Source organism: Gouania willdenowi, chromosome 5 (assembly GCF_900634775.1).
Source record: "Gouania willdenowi chromosome 5, fGouWil2.1, whole genome shotgun sequence".
NCBI classification, from domain to species: domain Eukaryota; kingdom Metazoa; phylum Chordata; class Actinopteri; order Blenniiformes; family Gobiesocidae; genus Gouania; species Gouania willdenowi.
Window position 1 is genome coordinate 26651161 of NC_041048.1, and position 21324 is coordinate 26672484.

Here is a 21324-nt window from a genome sequence, read left to right on the forward strand (position 1 = left end):
TCCAGAGGCAGGTGTGAATGCACCCTTGAACTCTTGTGTGGACAAATGAAGTGAGAGCTGGTTCAACGGATCTCAGTTTTTCACTCAGTTTATAGTAAAGCAAATCACCATCTGGTTTGGTGACTGTGTAACCATGGTAATCTCTTGCTCACTGTATTTCTCATTGTGTGCTATATGGTATGACAACGTAAAGTGCTTTTGAACTACCAATTGGTAATAAAATCACCATATGGGTCAAGTCCCATTGCCATTATGTGATGCTTATTAGATTCACTCATTTTCTGCAATGGCAACAATAATTTGTTCACTCATCAGTCCACTTTGAATCTTGGCAATAAATGTATTTTTTTACGCCTTTAATGACATGTAAAGTCAGCTTTAACACTGAACTGTTGCATCACATTGTTTGCATTCAAAAACAACATTCATTTGATAATGGCAGACGTGTACAATTTAAAAGTGTAGATAATTAAACAAAAGCAGGTCTATTTTCAAAGACCTCACTCGGTTTCTTTTTAATTATGTAAAAAAAGCTTTGCTTAGAGTCATTTAAGAACAAATCATCTCTAGTACAGAGAAAGGCAATCCCCAGATACTCTATTCATCCCACCGCTTCACTGTAGTACAGCTGTTGATGGGGGGTCTAATTTCATTTACCAGGACCCATTCTCAGTTAACACAGTTTGATGAAAGAATATTCAATTAGCCAAAGCATTCCATGAGAATGTGTGCTGCATGTAGAAACAAGAGAATTACTGTCGAAAAGCCATGTGAGCCACTTAGGCTCACTGCTGACTTCTTATATCTACACAGCCAAACCAGCTCAGTATGTAGAGAAAAAGAGAATAGCCCACATCATAGGACGACCTGCACAGAGATGTAGGTGCACGGAGAAAATATGTCGATACGTGATTTCAAAACACCTTCAGTTAAATTGACCTGCAAAGTCTTCACAAAGGGCATCCATTTGTCAAAGTCTGACACCGGCTCTTGTTTGCTGACACTAACCTGGATGAGAAAAAAGCCGACAAACACTGACAGACACCATTTAACTGACATGACCAAATAGACAGAATGCAGCTACTACAGCATCTAAGAGTCAGTATCTGTCAGTCAAACTCGCCTCCAGCTTTGCCTGTGAGATGTCTTAGAGGAAAACGGATAAACCTCAGTAACTCACACATTTACTGGTCAGAAAAACACTTGCAATGGTGGAAGTGTGACACATCACAGTCACAGCAATTTGCGTAATGCATGTGTTTTCTGCACATTATTTTGTGGCTAGACATTATAGAGCACTGATTGATGCAAGCAACCATCTTCCATCCAGGCACAATACAGCTGCTCCCAACACCCACACAGGTTTCTACGGCAACCTAACCCTTTCACCCTTCTTGATAATAAGGAGGGATATTAAAGAGGTCTCACTGATCAAGCAAGGCTGAAAGAGTTCTTAAGGAGAAAGAGAAATTAGAGTCTTGACTAAATAAATACAATAACTTTGTGCTGTGCTACATTTTTAATAATGAGACTCATTCAGGTCAGAAAACATTGGCTTTCCTAAAAATATAAAACAGATTATGTTTATCTCGTTTTGCCTCCAAACCACCTTGGAAAATATTCATAAAGCACATTCTCTAACACCTATTGTGCTCTCTTCTTTAATATATTGGCAGAATATCCCTCCTATTTCTGTAATTCAACCAATTTAATTAAAGGAGGTGAGTTTCTAATAAAAAAGCCAAATGGCAGATAGCAGTGTCTGGCTTTTCAAAAGCTTGTTTAATCAGAGAATTGTTGAATGGGAGAAAGCAATAACAGAGTGAATAAAGGCTGGTATTTGTAAAGAAATGTCAGGGAGAAGAAAGTGATATGAAAGTCACTGACTTGCTGAAATCACTAATACGGTTTTGGCGATATTGGTAATATGTGTGTTATGACAGCAGAGGTATAGTTGATTAATACCTGGTGGGGAAGTGGACTTTGTAGGTGAATGTATTCACTGACAAACGAACAAAACCACTGATGGGACACTCTCCTGGCACTTTAATAATAACTACACCTTGCTTATACAGTATAATGTTTGACAGATGCTTCAGGGTTGACACTTAGAAATCTACAGCAACTTTAGCTACTTTTAGATGAACCACATGCTAAAGGTGCTCCCTTGCATTAAGTGGCCATCAAAGTAGTTAATTGACTGTGAGGATCAAGTTGGAAATTATTTGAGTTTTGTGACATTGTGTGTCACAGATTGGCATATTCAGCAACACTATGGTAGGCAATTAAATCTGTAACAAGCCAAAGACGGGAATGCTTTGTGCATTTTTGTCCAATTTTGTAAAATCTGATCTTCAACTAATGGAGGTCAGTTGATTTTAAAGTGTGGATCTATCTGGTTTAGTTTGAGTGATCAGCCACAAACTGCTACACTTAAGGTGCATTCACACCGAATGCGACTCAAGCGACTCTGGCGACTAGATTACATTCAAAATCAATCTAAATGATGCAACGTCAAGTGACATCAAGCAACCTCCCTTCAAGTGACGTGACTTGCGTGATTCCAGCAACTAGGTCACGCGATGAGTAGTGCGACAAGTTCAAAGTTGAAAAATTTGAACTTTTCAAGCAACTTCAAGCAACAACTCCCCCGGCTGTCACCGTCTGTAGAGCCCCTCCCTCCCACTAAAGCAAGAAGGCTGCAGCGGGAGGGCTGTACACTTCCTCAACTTAATGGGGCCAAATGAAATCCTAAGTATATTTTGAGTGAACACATAACTCTGTAAGTTGATCATTTAAACCGCAAGTACAAATGGTGCTGTCTATGATAAGTACTGTAAACGTACGGCCGGAGAAGTGATCAACCCTCTCTCTCCTCTGTCACCAGCGGAATTTAGCTTTTGACGTCACAAACTCAGACAATTTTAAATGGAGGTACTTTTCTCAGTGTTGTAAGACTGCGGCTAGGCTAACCTAACCCATTCAAAATGAATAACATTAGCGTGACTCACCAATTCCGTTGTTTAATCTGTACACAGCTCTGTTTTAGAAGCTCGGCGGCTCTGGTAGTCGGCTCCAACAGTTCGATATTTATTGCGTTTAGTTTCGGGACGTTTACTGTTAAATTAAATTATACCTGCAGCAAACATTTCTCAAGCGTGACCCTCTCGCTACTGCCAGCAGCCAGCCACAGCTGTGTTTGTTGCCGTGATTAGGCACGCTCTGTCACGTGATAGCGTGACGTGATGACGTACACAGTAATCACGTAACCATAACAATCACGCTAACGTAAACACGTAGCCAATTGTTGTATGACACGTCACGACAGAGTGTCCATGGGAAATGTAGGATAAGTACAACTAGTGGTGTTGCCAAATATACATTACGATCTAAAATCGAAACACACAAAAAACCCCTGAAATTTCTTGGCGGAAAACAGCCCAATCTGGCAACAATGACTTGTCGCATTGCCTGTCAATTCAGACAGACGCAGCGGTATTTGTTTCGTTCCTCACCAGCCAAAATGGCTAATAACGCTGCAATGTTACCCGCCAAAGTTAATTTTTACCTGAAATTGGCAGGTTTTAATTAAAAGCTCTGAACATAATATTGGCTCTATACAAATAATGTCCACCTTATGATGTAGGCTTATTGAGCAGTATGAATGCAGCCTGTCCCTTTCACAGGATTGCACTCTCATCCCCATCCTTTCAAGTGTGTAGGAAATGTAGGTGCAATATACTCAAGTCTGTGCTGTTATAAAGTGAATCTGACTGAGTCTGTTTATCATCTGATGAATTAATATAGTATATTCTCAAGATTTTACGCATTAACAGTCTCAGCAGCTTTCTGTCTGCATTCCTTCCTTCTTGTTTTTTTTTCTGCAGTAAGTGTTGATTTTGGCCTGGATTATAGATTTAAATTTTTAATCTTTTTCAGAATAATTGTCTGTTCCTCAATGGTACGTAACGTAGGCTGCTCGGCACGATTTCTCCCTGTTTGTGATTGGTCAGATTAGGTTGTATGTGATCAAGCATGCAGCCATGAGGTTGGAATCACCTGGCTTAAGGAGTAACTAAACCCCCTGGTTTTGGCTGACCTGTCACTAGGGGTAAATTAAAAAAAAAAAAAAATGCCTTAAGGGTGGGACTCCAGGAGCAGATAAGACTAGCCCAGTCTATACTTTAAAATCTCTAACAAACAATACATGCTATACTAATGAGCTACTTAATGCTCAATATACCTCCCTATTCACAGTTCTCTCAGTCCAACCTACTCACCACAGATTCCAGAGTCCACAGCTGCTAGTTCTTATAGGATTGGTGGAGCCAAAAGTGACACACGTTGGTCCAAATGACTTCACAGAATCTCGTTCTCAGCCAAAAGCAAAATTACATTGATATAACTGGGTTTAAATCTATAGAGGGCAGTCACTTTTACATTTTACAACAAAATACACCAAATTGAAATACTTTGATTAAAATGCTGAGGTTTGGGCTAGGATTATGCAACAGCACGTATTTAATACCCAAATTCACGTGTTTTCAGTAGAAAAAAAGTGGTTTTGAGTTTAGTTACTCTTTAGGTTGACATGTTGATAACCAGCTTCGTAGTACAGCTGCTCTGGGATTGAGAATGTTTGGTTAGGTGAAGCCCAGATATATTTATCCTGCTTCACAGTACAGGTTCCAAGAGATTGTTCCAGGTAGATCATTGGCTCTCAAACAGACTGCATGGCAACAACAATTACTGTATACCAAAATGTTAAACTCCTGTCAAGTTCACTATTCTGATGCAGTTTGAACTGAAGCAGGTCATAAAGAGATTTTGTTTATGCTTTGTGGTTGAGTTTATTTGCTATTTCTGGTTAAAGGTAAAGAGTTACCAAAGAGTGTTCTGTACAGTCAGGAAATGTTAATCAATATAAATTGTTGGCCTGTTGTGCAACTACCGTATGTGTCTAATGTAGGTATTGTGTGTCCGTGCGCAATAACATATCCACATACAAGTGAAAATGCATTTTTAGCCCTTCGACACACAAACAGACGAGCGCACACACAGAGTTAAGTGTGACTGCAGAGTAGGACTGTGAGCAGTCGCTCAATGTGCTGACCTTCAGGGTTATCTAGAATGTTCCTCTGCACCTTGCTGCAAGCCTGAACGCCTCCAGTCGCCTTGGTAACAGGGCTAGAAGGGACAATAGTGCCCAGCATGGTTGTTGCTGAAGAACTGTCTATTTTTATCTTATTTGCGATGACAAACATGTGCAGACACATGTAAAACATTGGTGAACTGTAAACATGCACATCAGACTAACAATATATAGCACACACACTTTATTATTCATATATTTTCTTCTCTCATCTCTCTTAATGAAACCATAAGCACTGCACACAATGCGCTACCTTGTCAGAAGGGTGCACCTGACCCCATTTCAAAAGTGGAGGTATTATTAGCGTGCTGGGACAACCAAAATCAAAAGCACAAGAAAACACATACACATGAACACACAGGCGTGCACACAACCCCACCCCAACACAACATACAGGCTAGACCTGAGTGGATGACTGGGATTTATTGTAGTGGTGGTATGGCTGGCAAAACCCTGACCATGAATCCTCATGTACACTCTGGATTGACATGTCCAAATAATACAATCAAAAACCAATAAGCAGAAAGCCCATAGAGACTACAGACCTCCGTCATGCCATAGCAGTCCCACATATTGCACCTAAATGTTAGCTTTGGGATACTGATGCGGATCAACCCCAAAATCTAATAACTTATTCCTTATCCCATTCCGGATATTCCCTCGAAATTACATCAAAATCCATCCATTAGTTTTTTTTAGTTAAACTGTTCACAGACAAATATATAAAATTATGTTGGCAGAAATATAAACTGCTTGGCAGAGGTAATAAAGAGAAAATGGAAGAAAAAAAAGGCATTTATTCTGGCATGGTGATGTGAAAATGGACAGATTTGACAAGTCCTCTCTTCTGATTCTTTCCTCTGTTGCGGTCTTTGAGTTCCTCAGCCGTGATTGGTCGGAGAACTCTGGAAAAAAAGCACAGAAGAAAAGTGTTAACAGGACATCTGTGAATGATTTTTTCACAACATACCTTCAAAACCATATAAAAGCCTGTTTGAGTCTACACTGGCATGCTACCAAACTAGCATTATAACCAAATCTCACGTTTTATATTCTGTGCCTTTCTTTGATATTTTTGATAACCAATAGTTGTGTGTATTTATTGTCACAGATTGTTTTGCAAATTATTTTCAATGAGTCAGACTCAGGCTGACACCGTGTCAGCAGTCTTGTTGGGCCTCATCAATAACTCACTCAGTGCCATTGACGAGATATCTCGTCATTTCAAATCCAAACACTCAGCACCATTGACTGCGTTTTTTCAAGGGGATTACTAGAAAACACCCTGGCGGAGGTCCCTCATCAATATCTAAGCTGTGGGGTGTTGTAGTGACCAACTGTGTCCAGAAGATGGCAGCAGTGCACCTTTAGATGAGAGATTAGCCACTGATGCTACCCAGCAAACGAGGAAGAAGCAGGAAAAGAAGTGAGATTATGGCTCTATGAAGTGATATTGTGACGTATCCAGCAGCTCACAGCTCCACATACTAACACAGAACATGTGTGGACCTGAGTGGATTATTGATAATGTTGTGATTGTGAGATAAAACCATCAACTAACCGGGCTAAACGGGTCATCCCTGCATGTCGGGGGAGGGGGGAGGAGGGGGGGGGATGGAGGTGGGTACAAAATACCCCCAGCCTGTGAGCCAGATAGCAAAATAATAGGTGACATGAAAGAGGTAGCAGCGCACCTTTGGATGTGAGATCATCCATGCTCATCGGAGCTCAGAGGGAGAGAGGAAAGGAGTTTACGAGACAGAAAATGGCGCTACGTGCAAAGCTGACGTTCCCAGCAGCGCACACCGACCAGAGCAAGTGTGGAACTCATGGATAGTGTGGCGATTGTGAGATAAAACCATAAAAAACGGGGTAAGCAGTGACACTCTGCATGTCCAGGAGGAAGAGGAAGTTATGTGTGTGCAGACTGACGGGAGAGAAAGTTGGAGGAACGCCAAAATACAGTAAGAAATCTATTCAACTCTGACCCAGATAGATAAATAATAATCATTTTGCCATCAAAAGCCCATCTGTGTTTTTTTTTTTAGTTTTATATAAGGAAACGATGTTCAGATGTTAGAGTTGTCACTAAAGCAAAAAAAAAGCTTTTAAGTCACTGACAGGGTTTTTTTTTACAAAAAGGCTTTTTTCTCAGCTTTTTGCTCTGAAACTGAAGATTTGAGTAAAACTTGCTCCATTCAATTTTTTTTTTTTTGATGAAAGTAGAGGCTTCAATCTTTTAGAATCTGGTGTCAGATTTCAGATAGTCATAGTAGAAAATATTCTGTGGGTCTTTAAAATCAGTCAAAATGCTCAAAAACGGCTGGCACTGAGGGGGGTAGAAAATCTGAGAATGGCTGGCACTGAATGAGTTAAGTTCTTCTGACCCTTCTGAGAGCAATTTGTGGTGCTTAGCGAGCCTTCTGATAGTCAAATGTCCACAGACTGTGCTGTGTTACCCACGTTTCACTCATTGGTGTTAATGTCCAGGAGTCTACTCAGCATTTTGTGTACAATGTTATAAGGGTGGCAGGTCGGATTAAATAATAATATCTTGTATCTATATAAAGCCGTAGCAGAGGAAAAGTCATGCTTCCCTTTACACATCTGTAGCTTATCCTTTAATTAAAAACATATCATGGCCACCACACTCTTCTTTGTGAAGGACTTTTGCTTTGATATGCATATGTGCAGACAAACACAAACACACATGCAGGAACGGATGCAAGAGCAGAACAGAGCAAGTATATTAGAAAATCTGAAACACCTGTAAAAAAAAAAATGAAGAACACAGCTTAGGTATATTCACTTCAGATACACTAAATCTCCATTCCCTTTATTGTGTAAGGGCCTTCTGTGTGAAAGCTGTTTATTGAAGCTGAAAACCTTTGATATGTAACACATAGTTGAGCGTGTGCTGATACTAAACTCCTTAAGTGTCAATATTCATAGAAACCCACAGCTCTGAGATGAGACCGAGGGCAGCACAAGGTTAGCGGTGCATTAGTTCGTAGCTGCTGGGTGGGCTAGTTGGCATGCTAACTACTTCTGTGCTCCATTGGCAGGCAGACATGCTGGCGGGCAGGTTAGCTGTTCACTTGCCAAGTGCATTGGAGGGCATCACAGCCTGTGCCTTTGAATTGGAGATGAGCAGCAAATGTGACAGGGGGATTTAGCTTTACTGTTCCATACACATTTTTGATAGAAACAGGCGTAGTGTGTGTTTGAATGCACTAACTTGAAATATTTCAACAACAGCACATTGTTATTGCCACAGGCATATTTGTGTTATACATCATTTGTACAAAAGAAATCCGTAATTAGCCACACTATCCTTAAAGTTAAATTTTGTGCCCCTGGTCTAAAATAGGACTTTTGGCATTCACACATGGATAATTTAGTGGGAGACAGGAAGGGTTGCTGATTATTGTCTCCTCTGAATTTTTCCATCAACATGCTAGGTTATTTCATATGCTATTCTAAAAATAAAGCATCATAAAATGAAATTCATCCATCATGACAATCGTGTAAATATCTTCACTTAAAAACTGGGTAAACATACAAATCAGGGTTCTCGCCAGCGCTGTTGAGCGTAGGGGCCCCCAACCTTGTAATTCTGCTCCCCTGCAGAGCGATGGCGCCCCTTACGGTCCGTTTTCAGGAACGTAGGAGAAATTTTTTGTAGTTTTTTTTTCCTTTTTTAATCGTGTCATAATAATTGTTGCACACTTTGATACAAAAAGGAATTCCAGGCATGCATGGGTTGTTTTTACTCTTTTAAATCTGAATAACCTAGAAACACCGTCTATTTAATACAGGCGATCTGCTCGGATGCCCCTGTCTTTACCTGAGGATCCAGAGGACCTCTGCCGCCACTTACCTGCCCCCGATGCTGCCTGTATACATCATCCGCTTGGTAACCATAATTACTGTCCAATATAAACAGTGTGCTTCAACCAGACGTAGTGCTTAGCGCACATGAAGCTGCTCGTCATGTTTATAACTCACAATAAATCATTCTACAATGCACGCGCATGTAGACACGCAACGTGTTTGGGCTTGAAGAGACATCAGCTTCTTACTGGTCAGACAGGTTTGGGCCGTGTTCTCTTGGGCCGAGTCTTTTTTTTTTCAGCCCAAATAAAGCTCTACTGTGTGTGTTCCAATATTACTGCAGGTCCCACATAACACCTCATTTAAATTTGAAAAGCACGTCTTGGAATCAGTCATTTGAATAAAATGTTATTTCTATACAGTGTCTGAGTATTGAACTACATTCATCAACATGACCCTTCACCAATTCAACAAATAACTTTTAGCTTCAAAGTAAGGCTGGAACAAAGCTAAAAACAAAACAAAACAATAAACCACCCAACTTTAGCTTTACAAAGAGTTATAAATGTAAACATTTTCTGCGCCACTGGCGCTCACTCGTATGCCATGCGATCCCCCTATGCTGTGAAAAATTTCAAGTGAGAACCCTGCAAATCTATTTGTAATGTCATTATCAACGATTAAAAGTAAATCTAAAAAGCCAGTCAAAATATAAAATAGCAAGACCATACATAATGACTGCACTATCATGGCCTATTTGGAAATGTGCCTCTAGAAATTGTCCTTGATGTCATTTCAAGAATGTCTTGTTATAGGGGACATATACCAGATTTTCACGTTTTAAAACAGTTCCCTGTGGTCTAAATGACATATCTGTGCTGGGGTTTGGTCAAAACATAACATGAATCAAGCAACAGAAGAGGTTCAATACCCTGTATAAAACAGCTGTTTGAGAGTGCTTCGTTTTGGAGGTGTGTACATGGAGTACACTTCCTCAACTTACCGGGGCAAAATTAAAGCGGTTAACTTCTTGAATAAGCCTATATTCTGGTGAACTCATCCTTTAGTAACTCCGTAAATTGATCATTTAAACTGTAAAAACGGCGTTATAAACGTACGGCCGGAGAAGTGATCAACCCTCTCTCTCCCTTGTCCCCAGCGGAGTTGTGACATCACAAACTCAGAAAATTTGAAACAGAGCACTTCACTCTGTGATGTAAGACTTACACAGACAACAAAGGACTGGATGGATTTATTTCACATTTTGTGTGCCGGTGGACACTCAAGTTACCTCAAATGTGTTTAAAAAAAAATGCAAAAGTGTATTTTTCACAATGTCCCCTTTAAGTCATTTTGTGTCATGTGCAGAGAAGAGGCATCAGTATTGAAGCCATATTGTGCGCAGAGGAGATTTTATGCACTTCTGCAAGCATATCAATGACCTGATATAGAACAAAAATACAATACTGTACACAATTACACACATTAAAACACACTGGCATCATAAAACATAAAACAAACACTGTGTATGTATATGCACTCACACACAAACAAGTGGAAGCACTGTAAAAACAAAAATAATAGACAGCTGAAAATCAATACCTGTCTCCTGTGTTTAGTACTAACAGCATTTAGCTTTCTCCTTCTGCATGCACGCACAGTTATAAAGAATCAATAAAAACAACCTTTGATGGATCAAACAGTCATTAAAACACTTGAGTAATTAATTAGTTAATTCAGTAAACGTCTCATACATAATTAGCTAGTTGTTTAAAAGTACAGCTATATCTATCTTACAAATACCTAAAATTAAATAAAATGTTTTGCTTTTCTTCAAAATTAGGTGTGCAGGCACGTGTTGGGCTGTTTGAATCTGTGCCTAACAAAAGAAAAGCTAATATTGTAGCTCACAAGAAAACTATCATTACAGGTCATTTACAGGTCGTTGTTTTTTACATTCAACAAAAGCAAATAAAGATATCTGCTGTACAGAGGCTTTGCCTGCCTTCACCTCAATTTGGAGTATATAATAAGAATATGGCAGCAAAATTTGATTTCGTACATTGAGGTGTCCTTGTTTAAAGCAAGATAAGACAAATTTATTTGTATTGTGCATTTCATATACAAGGCTATTCAAAATGGTTTACATGATTAAAAAGTGAAGAACATTAACAGTTTAAAAATGAATAAGAACATTAAAACATTAAACAGTAATAACATCAAGTCAACAATAAAATCATTAAAAATTATCCTCATACGGAGAAGAGAACAAGAGTGCCTTTAACTTGGATTTAAAATGGGCTACAATGAATGCTGACTTCAGCTCTGCTGGCAGTTTGTTCCCCTTCTTGCAGCATAACTGTAAGATATGTTATAGTCTGTGTGGTTTTTATTACTTTATTAGTTATAGTTAAATGATTAAACGATAGTTAGAATATGAAATTATCCATGATTAACTGTGTGTGTGTGTGTGTGTGTGTTTGCAAAACATATCCATTGTCCACCATAGCTGGTTTAAACTAGTTTGGGCCAGTGTGGGGGTATGTGACCCACTGCATGGACATATGAGCCTTTTTCTCCCCCAAAGTTTTTGTGTTACCATATATGGTATTAATCCTGCACCCAGAGCGCTGTTGCACAGCCCTCTGGGTGTGGTCTATGTTTTCTATAATAAATACCTGGTTCTGAGGCATCACCATCAGAGCAATCCAACTTATATCGGACTTTTGTGTCTCTTTTTGTTGGGTTTTTCTCCGAGCTGCAGCTCGCACCTCTCTGCCTCTAGTCGCCTTTTAAGTCAGATAGTGTTTTTCTCCCTGAGATGTGATTGCAACGGTCTTAACGTATTTAGACCCAACATTCACATTTTAGCAACGGTCTTAACGTATTTGGACCTAACAATAACAACTGAAAGCAGCATCACCATGTTTGCTGTGATCTCTAGGCTCCACTATCTGGCCTGTATCCATAGATCTGAGAGACCTGGGTTCATCCCTGACTAACATCTCACTGATGTATTCTGAACCAAACCTTCACAGATGTATACATCAGCAGCAGAACTTTAAAGTCTATTCTGAGGCTGACTGACTGTTTAATGCTCTTTTGGGGGATTCCTGTCAAAAGACAATTACAATAGTCCAGTCTGCTGAAGATAAAAGCATGGATCAGCTTCTCCTGATCATTAAACCTTTCACTCTGGAGATGTTCTTTAGGTAGTAGAAGGCTGTTTCTGTAATTGATTTAATCTGACTGGTGAATGTCAGATCTGAGTCAATCAGAACGCCAAGGTTTTAGACTTGGTCTTTAGCTTTTAACAATTGAGACTGCTGACAGCAGTCCTAAGTAAGTAAGTTGTATTTGTATGGCGATTTTCACAGATGAAAATCACAAAGTGCTGTACAAAAAAAGGTGAACTAAAACAGCAGCAACATTACAAAAAGATAATAAAATACAAGAGAATTTAAAACAACAGGAGCAACATCATAAAAAGATAATAGAAGTAAAAAGCAATTTAACCAAAAACGTTTCTGAAAAGATGCTTTTTAAAAGATTCCACACAGTCAAGCTCATAGAGAGACTGGTGTATGCTATTCCAGAGTTTTGGTGCTACCGCCTGGAACGCCACATCCTGTGAATCCTTAACGTCATGTCTTGCCTCAAAAATCCTGAACATTCATCACCACCTCAGTCAGAAGTCTCCTCTCCCTACCTCACCAGAATCCTTCCCATTTGTTCATTCCTTTTCCACCTTCTAGCTCCCCCTCCCTCTGAAATCTCAGACTTCATCCAACAGTCCAAATCATCCTCCTGTCAGATGGACCCTCTCCCCACATTCCTGGTCAAAGTCTCCCTCCCCTCTCTGATTCCCATAATTTCTACCATTATCCACTCCTCGCTCTACACTGGAACTGTTATACCATCTACACAGCGGATTTCCAACACAACACCAGCAACTACTTTCTCCAAAAATTCTCAGATGATATAGCAGTTGTCGGTCTGATCAGAGGGGATGAGGAGGAGGAGTACAGGAATACCATCAGGGAGTTTGTACACTGGAGTGAACACAATCATCTTATTTTAAACACCACAAAAACAAAAGAGGTGACTGTGGATTTCAGGAGGGGGAAGAGAGGAGCTCATCCAACACCCATTATCATCAGAGCCACCGAGGTGGAAGTAGCTTCCAGCCATAAATACCTTGGTGTAGAGCTGGATGACAAATTGGACTGGAAGAGCAATGCGGAATCGGTGTATCAAAAGGGACAAAGCAGACTGTATTTCCTGAGGTGACTGTGGTCTTTCCACATCTGTCCACTCCTGCTCCAGAACGTGTACCACACAGTAGTGGCCAGCACCCTTTTTTTTGCGGTAGTCTGCTGGGGAGAGGGCCTTCGGTCTGCCGACAAGAACAAGCTGGATAAGCTTATTAAGAAAGCAGGGTCTGTGGTCGGCACTGAGCTAGCACCAGTCCAACAGGTGGCAGAGGGGAGGATGCTCTCAAAACTCAGGGTCATCATGGGTAACCCGTTCCACCCCCTTCATGCCCTGGAGGTGATTAACAACAGCACCTTCAGTCAGACTGATGGCACCAAAGTGCAAGTCTGAGCGCTTCAGGAGGACCTTTGTCCCAGCTGCAATTACTCTTCAATGCACATAGATAAAAATATCCACTTATGCACATTTTTATGAACTTTTTTATTTATTCATGTATGCATGTTATGTTCTTTATTTCTTTCCCTCTGCCATCACTTTTCAACAGCCTATAGAACTGTATATAATTCACTATGCACAATACACTTTATATTCGACTTTTCTATCTACCTTGTACATATTTATCTTTATTACTTCTAAATTTATTATAATTATTGTTACTATATTTTTCTCTTTATTTGTTTGTTTTTTTTGTTCTTTGTTTCATTTTTTTGGCATCCAGTATGGTGAGCAAAGTAGGACTTTCATTGTGCAGGGAAAGATGTTTCTTTACTGTGCACATGATGATAAACACTTTAATCCTTTAATCGTGAATCCTTGAATGTGAATGATAGATGTATGTATGAATTTCATATTTCCCTGTTATGTGTGAGCTGCTGTAATAGCATAATTTCCTGTAAAGAATCATTAAAGTATCTATCTATCATCCTTCAAAACCACAATAATTCCAATGAAAAAACCCGGTGTTGATCCTTCTAATTTCAATAACTTCCATCTACAATCTCCCCTTCGTCAGTAAAATTCTTTGAAAAAAAGAGTTGCCAGCCAACTTCACTCTCACCTATCCCCCAATAACCTCTATGAACAGTTCCAGTCTGGTTTCCACCCCCTCTATAGCACAGAAACAGCACTCACAAAAATCACCAACAACCTCCTCATGGCAGCTGATTCTGGACTCCTCAACATTCTTATCCTCCTGAACCTGAGTGCGTGATTCAACACCATCTCTCACACCACCCTTCTGAACTGATTAGCTTCCATTGGCCCCTTCTCTTCATCATTTATCTATATATTCCATAAAAATGATTTTCACTTTCATTGTTATGCGGATGACACCTTGCTCTACCTCACCAGTAAACCATCTTCTACCCTCCAAACCCCATCCCTTACTGACTGCATCACAAAAGTTAAATCCTGGTTAAATCATAATCTCCTAAAACTAAACCGTGACAAAACAGAGGTTCTTCTCATTAATACAAAATCAACACTCTCCATCCAAATCCACAACTCCTTGGTCTGCCCCGCCCCACAGTTAGAGTCTGGGTGTCATCCTCAACAGCACTCGATCTTACAAATCCCACATCAATAATATCACCCGGTCTGCATATTTCCACCTCTGTAACATCAATCGCCTCCGCCCCTCCCTCTCCCCCTCACTCTGCTGCTATCCTTGTACACAGTCTCGTCACTTCCCCTACTGCAATTCCCTTCTTTTTGGTCTCTGCTGCCCACATCATCATCAAAACCCCCTCTAGCTCCCCCATCACTCCTGTTCTCCACCAGCTTCCCTGGCTTCCCATTCAATTCCGCATCCACTTCAAGATCCTTCTGTTAACTTTTAAGACCATTCACTACACTGCGCCCTCTTACCTGACTGATCTCATCCATGTCTACACTCCATCTCGCTCCCTCAGATCATCTTCCTCCATTCACCTGTCCACTCCCCCACCCCACCTTACCACCATGCTATAGAACTCACTACCTCTGGATCTTAGGAACATAGACTCATTCTCACAATTCAAAGCCGGACTCAAAACCCACTTATTTAAAACAGCATTTCCCACATGACCACCACTGCTCTGTCTCTGTGTTTAAAATTTACTTTACTGTTGTTTTTATATTGTTTTAGCCTAACTTTTATTGTGGTTTTATTATGCACTGTAAAGTGACCTTGGGTGACCTGAAAGGCGCTGATTTTAAAATAAAATGTATTATTATTATTATATAATTGTGTATAAAGCACATTGAGTTGCCTCGTGTATGAAATGCGCTATACAAACAAATTTGCCTTCCCTTACAGCTTTGTAGACTTCGTCCTAAAGGAAGCATATACTGTAAAGGCTGAACAGAGGGCTCCAAGAACAGAGCCCTGAGGAACCCCACAGGACATTGTTAATCTGTCAGATTCAAAGATTCGAATGCTTACAAAACAACTTTGCTACTACAAGTAGGACCAAAACCATTGCATGTTTTTTTCCATTTAGTCCAACCCACAAAAAATAACAAAAAGACAAATAATAACAGTAAAAAGGAATGCACTGGATCCAGGCCAGTCATTATTATAAAACTGTACAAGCAGTCTGTTGTGAATATGAGGGGTTAATTTTGTTAATTTATTAAAATTTTCTTTATCTCCAATTATTGTGTACTAGGTAGGTCAATGTTGACCAATAATACCAATCTCAGGAAAAAAGTGACTTCCCCACACTCAAATTATGTATAAATAAGAGCTCGGGAAAATCAGTTGTTGAGGCTGGATCAGTGAAGCATATCAGTCTGGATGATGGAGTGTTAATAATGTCTAAAGTAAAGCAAGGTGGGAGGAGGCTGTTGGATTATTTGGGAGTGTAAAGGGCAACAGGATAAAGGAGATCATTTTTGCAGCCTCTATGTTTTCATTGAAGATGATGGATGTAAGCAAATTGTAGAAATTGCAGAATGCATGTCATACTCTTTCCACTCTCTCAAATTTCCTTCCAACCCATTTTCTGTTCATTTTATCCCTTGCCCTTTTTCTTCCCACCATATTACAGTAATACCTAAGCACCTGTACTGTATTTTTGCTTTATGAATAGAAAAATTATACAAGGCATAGTATTGGATTGGAAATACTTTGGAAATGAAAAAGAGGCACACCTGTGTATATATTAATACTGTGGCAATAATAAATCTACAATTTTCCAATAGGCCCAGCGATTCTACATTGTCACGGCAGTGGAGGTTTTACTCCTGTGGATAGAGGATGAACTGCTGAATTTTATGAAATTTGAGAAATTAAATAATCAGGGTTTTGTGAAAAAAAGTTGCAAACAATATGAAACCAGGTTAGGGGGAGATTAAAATGACTCCACAAGCTGGGGCTATATAGTTTAACTGTTAGCTCTCATTGAAAACAATCAAGCCATCAAATACAGCAGAAACAGTACAAGAATCAAACCCATGTTGGGACCTGCAGTGCTCAGTTGTATGCACAAACATGATTATATACTGTAAGTGCACACTTTGACTGCAGATGTACAGTAGTGTGAGAGCAATAAGTGAAAAGCTACATCCTGAATACAAAAAAGAAAAAAGGGTATAGATATTTTTCAGAGGTAGACTGACAACCCATGCAGACAGGTGAGTTTAAGGTCTAACTAATATACCATTGATGATAAAGCTGCAGTCAGCCTAAGTGATGATTTTTGAGCTCAAGTTTTTAACTAACAACAAGACCAGGCATCACATTTTTAGAATAAAGTCAAGAAGTGACTTTGTGAAGTGATATTCAATAGATGTTGACAGGAAAGCACTTTAACAAATTAGCAAAAAGCCAACTCTATTAAAAAAGAATGAACCTCAAAGTATCAACGCAAGCAGAAAAAGATACATTTGCTACTAAAATACAGTGTTTATTTAATCAAAAAGAATTTGCTTTAGAAAATCCCAACAAGCACAAACAGATAACAAAGGAGTGGAGCTTTTAAGCTATCAGGAGGTTTTGTGCAGGCTAAACCCTTTGCTGTCTGTTCAAAACTGCTGTTATTTTTCCACATTGAAAAGTAATTACTAAACCTAAAATGTGAGGGCGTCTTTTCTCATGGCTTTATGTCACAATAAACAGCCTGTTTATTTTGATTGTTAGTTGAAAGAAGAAAAAAATACCCCTTTTGTCTGTCTAATGCATCTTAAAAGGGTATTGGTAGAACTGTCACTTGAGGCAGGATAAAAGTTGTTCTTAGTGAGCTAAAAAAAAAATATAAATAAATAAATTATAAAAAAAACTTTTAGCAAGTGGATGGATGGCATATAAATTGGAGTTATATAATTGGCTAAGGATTAATAATAAATATTGATGTTTTAGTGAAGACAAAACAATTCCTTTTGGATTTATTGTTTTCAAAGATTTAAAGGAGAGAGGAATGAAGCAGAAAGAGATGAATGATTGGGAGAGATATCAGATGTTTGTTCTTTCCAGACAGAGCCCTGGAGATCCCATATTCAACATGTTTTAGACACTAACCTGGTCCACAACATCTGACTGTAAACAGTAAGCTCATTATTACGCTTACAGGAGCACATTTTGGTGGTATTCATCAACATTTATCAATTCATTTCAAAATAATAGGAAAACGTTCCTAGTTTCTTTTTAGGCTATTTTTTGGACAAATTTACTACAACCTAATATTAATATTGCTCAATAAAATACTGTCTTTAATTTATAATTCATTGAAAATTGATTATTTTATACTGTATAACGATTTAATCACATTCCCAACAATAGGAGACAATACTTACTTGGCTATATTTTACAAAGGAGACAGTATTATATATAATATATACTGTATATAGGGCTGCATCAAACGATTATTTTAGTAATCAATTAATCTAACTTTTTATCATTGATTAATCAATTAATCGGATTAACAGGGAACATTTTTAAAAATGGGAATTTCTTCCATCTCTTTATTTAACATCACAGTTTAAAAAGACAACAGTACAAAAAGTGCACAACCTGTTCTCATTTGAAATGTCCCAGAGCTGGTGAGATATCAAATCATAAATAATTAAAACATTTTTTTAAAGAAGTGCAGAAAAAAATAGGTGTTTTGTTGCTTAAAGGGACCTATGATTTTAGAGCAATAACAACAAACATTAAATCCAAATCAAAAACTGTTACCAGGACTTGTTTTATAATGTTTCTAAACTTCGCAATTAGGTTCATAACAGAACATTAGTTTAGGAAAAAAAAGTACAAAAAGTGCATAACATGTTCATAGTTGAAATGTCCCAGAGCTGATAAGATATAAAATAATAATAAAGCAGTTTTGAATGGCTTTGCTTTATCAAACATCTGTAATAACATAAAAACACACAAATACATGCTATATATATATATGTATAAAAAGGTTTTAATAAGAGCATAAAAAAGGGGTATTTTTGTTGCATAAAGGGACCTGAGATTTAAGGGAAATAACAAATGAACATAAATCAAAATCAAAAACTGTTACCAAGACTTGTTTCATACAACATCTCTAAACTTAAGATCTGTAAAATATGTAACGGTAATTGCACAACACAATGACACACAGACTCGTCCCACATATTATCACTTACAAGTGAAGGTTCTCCTGCTTGACATCTCTGCCTGCCAGGCCTCCTCCAGAGCACTTTGGGGCAGCTGGAACCACCTTTCACACTTAAAACCTGACAGGTTTTGTCACCTACCCGGGCACTGAGCTCTCCTTTCCGCTTTCCACTCTGACATGCCTACGTCTCAGGTGCTGCATCATTGCAGTCGTACTTCCGTGCCATACCAGGTCCGACTTGTGTCTTTTTATCGTTTAACGTAAAGTGCTCCCACACTTTCGACACTTTGTTTTTAATCCTTTTCTCTGGTTCGGTCATCATCCCGTGCTCCTCTTCTCCTCTTGCTCCGCGCCGTCTCCATGACAGTGACGTCAAAGTTCCGCAACATCGTCGTGCAACACGACGAATCGATGACGCAATTCGTTGTCGATGCATTTGATAATCGATTATTATCGATTACATCAATTTGTTGTTGCAGCATTACTTAGGAGTGGCTTCACTAAAGGTTTAGGGGTATTAAAATGTGTGCAAACGTCACTCCACGCGCTAATAAAAACTGGAACTGTTTGCGGTGACCGTTTCCGTGCCGAAAATAGTACAACCCACATTCAGGTGCAAACTCATACACAGATCATCGCTACAGTGAATATTGACAATACACAACGGAGATGAAAAAAAAGGCTCCAGTTAACCTTTCTAGTATAAGAATGTAATTTAAATAAAACACTAGCCAATAGGGATGTAACGATTATTCATAAGGCAGTTAAAAATCGATTCATAGGTATCACGATTGACATCGACACTTTGAAAATTTAATCGCAGTACTTTTTTTATCCCCTCTATTGTCCAGCAGTGGACAAGCGGCAGGCAGAATCTGCTATTACTTTCTTTCTGGCCACCTTCTACTCTTAAACATGTTAATAAATGATTCCTTACCCCTTTAGCACCGAAAGAATATCTGTAATATTACGTGAATATCTGTAAAAGTCACGTTTTTCTATTAGCTCTGTCTGCTAGCATAGCATCTCTTCTTCACTGCAATAATTTCTGCATGCCAACCGACCACTGGGTTACCAGCGCCCTCTGCTGGTCCAAACAAACTGACGTAAATCAGAGAATGACGTTTTTTTTTTTTTAAAGTCCAATTGTTAAGGCACAAAATACATTTTCAGTTGCACTTTTAAAAAGAAAAATAACTATTATGTAGTTTAAACCAGAATTTAAATTAATAGGCTTCTTCATTTGTATTATTCCTTTATTTATTTCATTCAAGATTTATTTTTAGTTAAATTGCATTGTTTTGAATAGTTAATCAAGGGATTCTTTTGACAATGAAAAATAAAAGGAAAATAGAACAGTATTTTCTAGTTTTTTTTCCAAAAAAAAATAAAGGAATATTTTTCAGTCATCATTTGACTACAGTCCCATTTTGTAAAATAAATCGTGAGAGAATCATATCGTGAAACCAGTATCGTGAATCGAATCGTATCGGGAGTTGAGTGAATCGTTACATCCCTACTAGCCAATATTAACAGCCACTGAAAGAAAATGCAGAGTAAAGTGCGTGTGAGGGAGAGAAACAGCTTGAGTCCGGTATGGCTCCGGGCAGAGAGGATGCTGTGCACGGAGATCCATGGATGTCGCTTCGGACGCACCGCTCCAGTGAGCTCCTGTGTCTTCCTCTCCATGTTTTGACCATCAAACTGTCTTCTTGCCTTGATGGCAAGGAGCGTCAGGCCAGAATCAGCTGATCAGCTGTGTAATTTACGCAGCGATGCCACAAGGTTCACTTGAGTGTGCGTGACAGCGCTACTCAGGAGCTTTGGAACTTTTTGTCTTTATATATAAACTATGATATTAAAAATATTAAAACCAAAAGTCAACTGAAATGAAGTAGTTATAATATTTGGGTGAAGAGATGTATAACAAGTTCAGATGAGCTACGGCGGAGCCTGTGGAACGTTTCCACGCCGAATAGCACGTACCACGTTTCCGAGAACTCAGTCGATTTGGTTCCACTGAGTAAAGAAATGGGGGCCCCGGGGGTCCCCTGGCACCCCTGTGGCACATACGGAGTAATGGGCCCCATTCATATATTGGTATGTGTCAATGACTCAGTATCACCAACTGTTATAATATTTGACTCACAAAAAAATGAGAGTACATCTTTAATGGAAATTGTCGAAAAAAGGGGGGTGAGCCCCCGGGCCTTTTATCAAATTGTGCAAGGCATAATCGTAATCTACGTTGAATTACCTTTGAAACGATATACAGTATCACACGACTATGTTCCAATAAATTTAGAAATTACTGGAAATGGGTAATAGGCTCCGAGCGAAGAAGAAGAAGAAGAAGAAGAAGAAGAAGAAGAAGAAGGAGGAGGAGGAGGAAGAGGAGGAGGAAGAGGAAGAGGAAGAGGAAGAGGAAGAGGAAGAGGAAGAAGAAGAAGAAGAACACCAACAACAAAGTGAGTGGAGTTTTAAATCCAGTAGCCTGGCCTAAAAACCATGGACATTCTGTAAAACACAATAGGAACAACTTTATCCTGGTTGTTAACA

The 21324-nt window shown here is 39.0% G+C and overlaps 1 protein-coding gene across 2 annotated transcripts in view; it reads right to left on the reverse strand.

Moving 5' to 3' along the window:
* Window positions 1–5560: 5560 nt before the first annotated feature.
* Window positions 5561–21324, reverse strand: part of chchd6b (coiled-coil-helix-coiled-coil-helix domain containing 6b) — a 96162-nt gene continuing 80398 nt past the window's right edge. For both annotated transcript variants that reach the window (XM_028448173.1, XM_028448172.1), the window contains one exon: window positions 5561–6057. In XM_028448173.1, coding sequence (XP_028303974.1) covers window positions 6034–6057 — 24 coding nt within the window. In that variant the 3' untranslated portion in view covers window positions 5561–6033. The remainder of the gene's footprint in view (window positions 6058–21324) is intronic.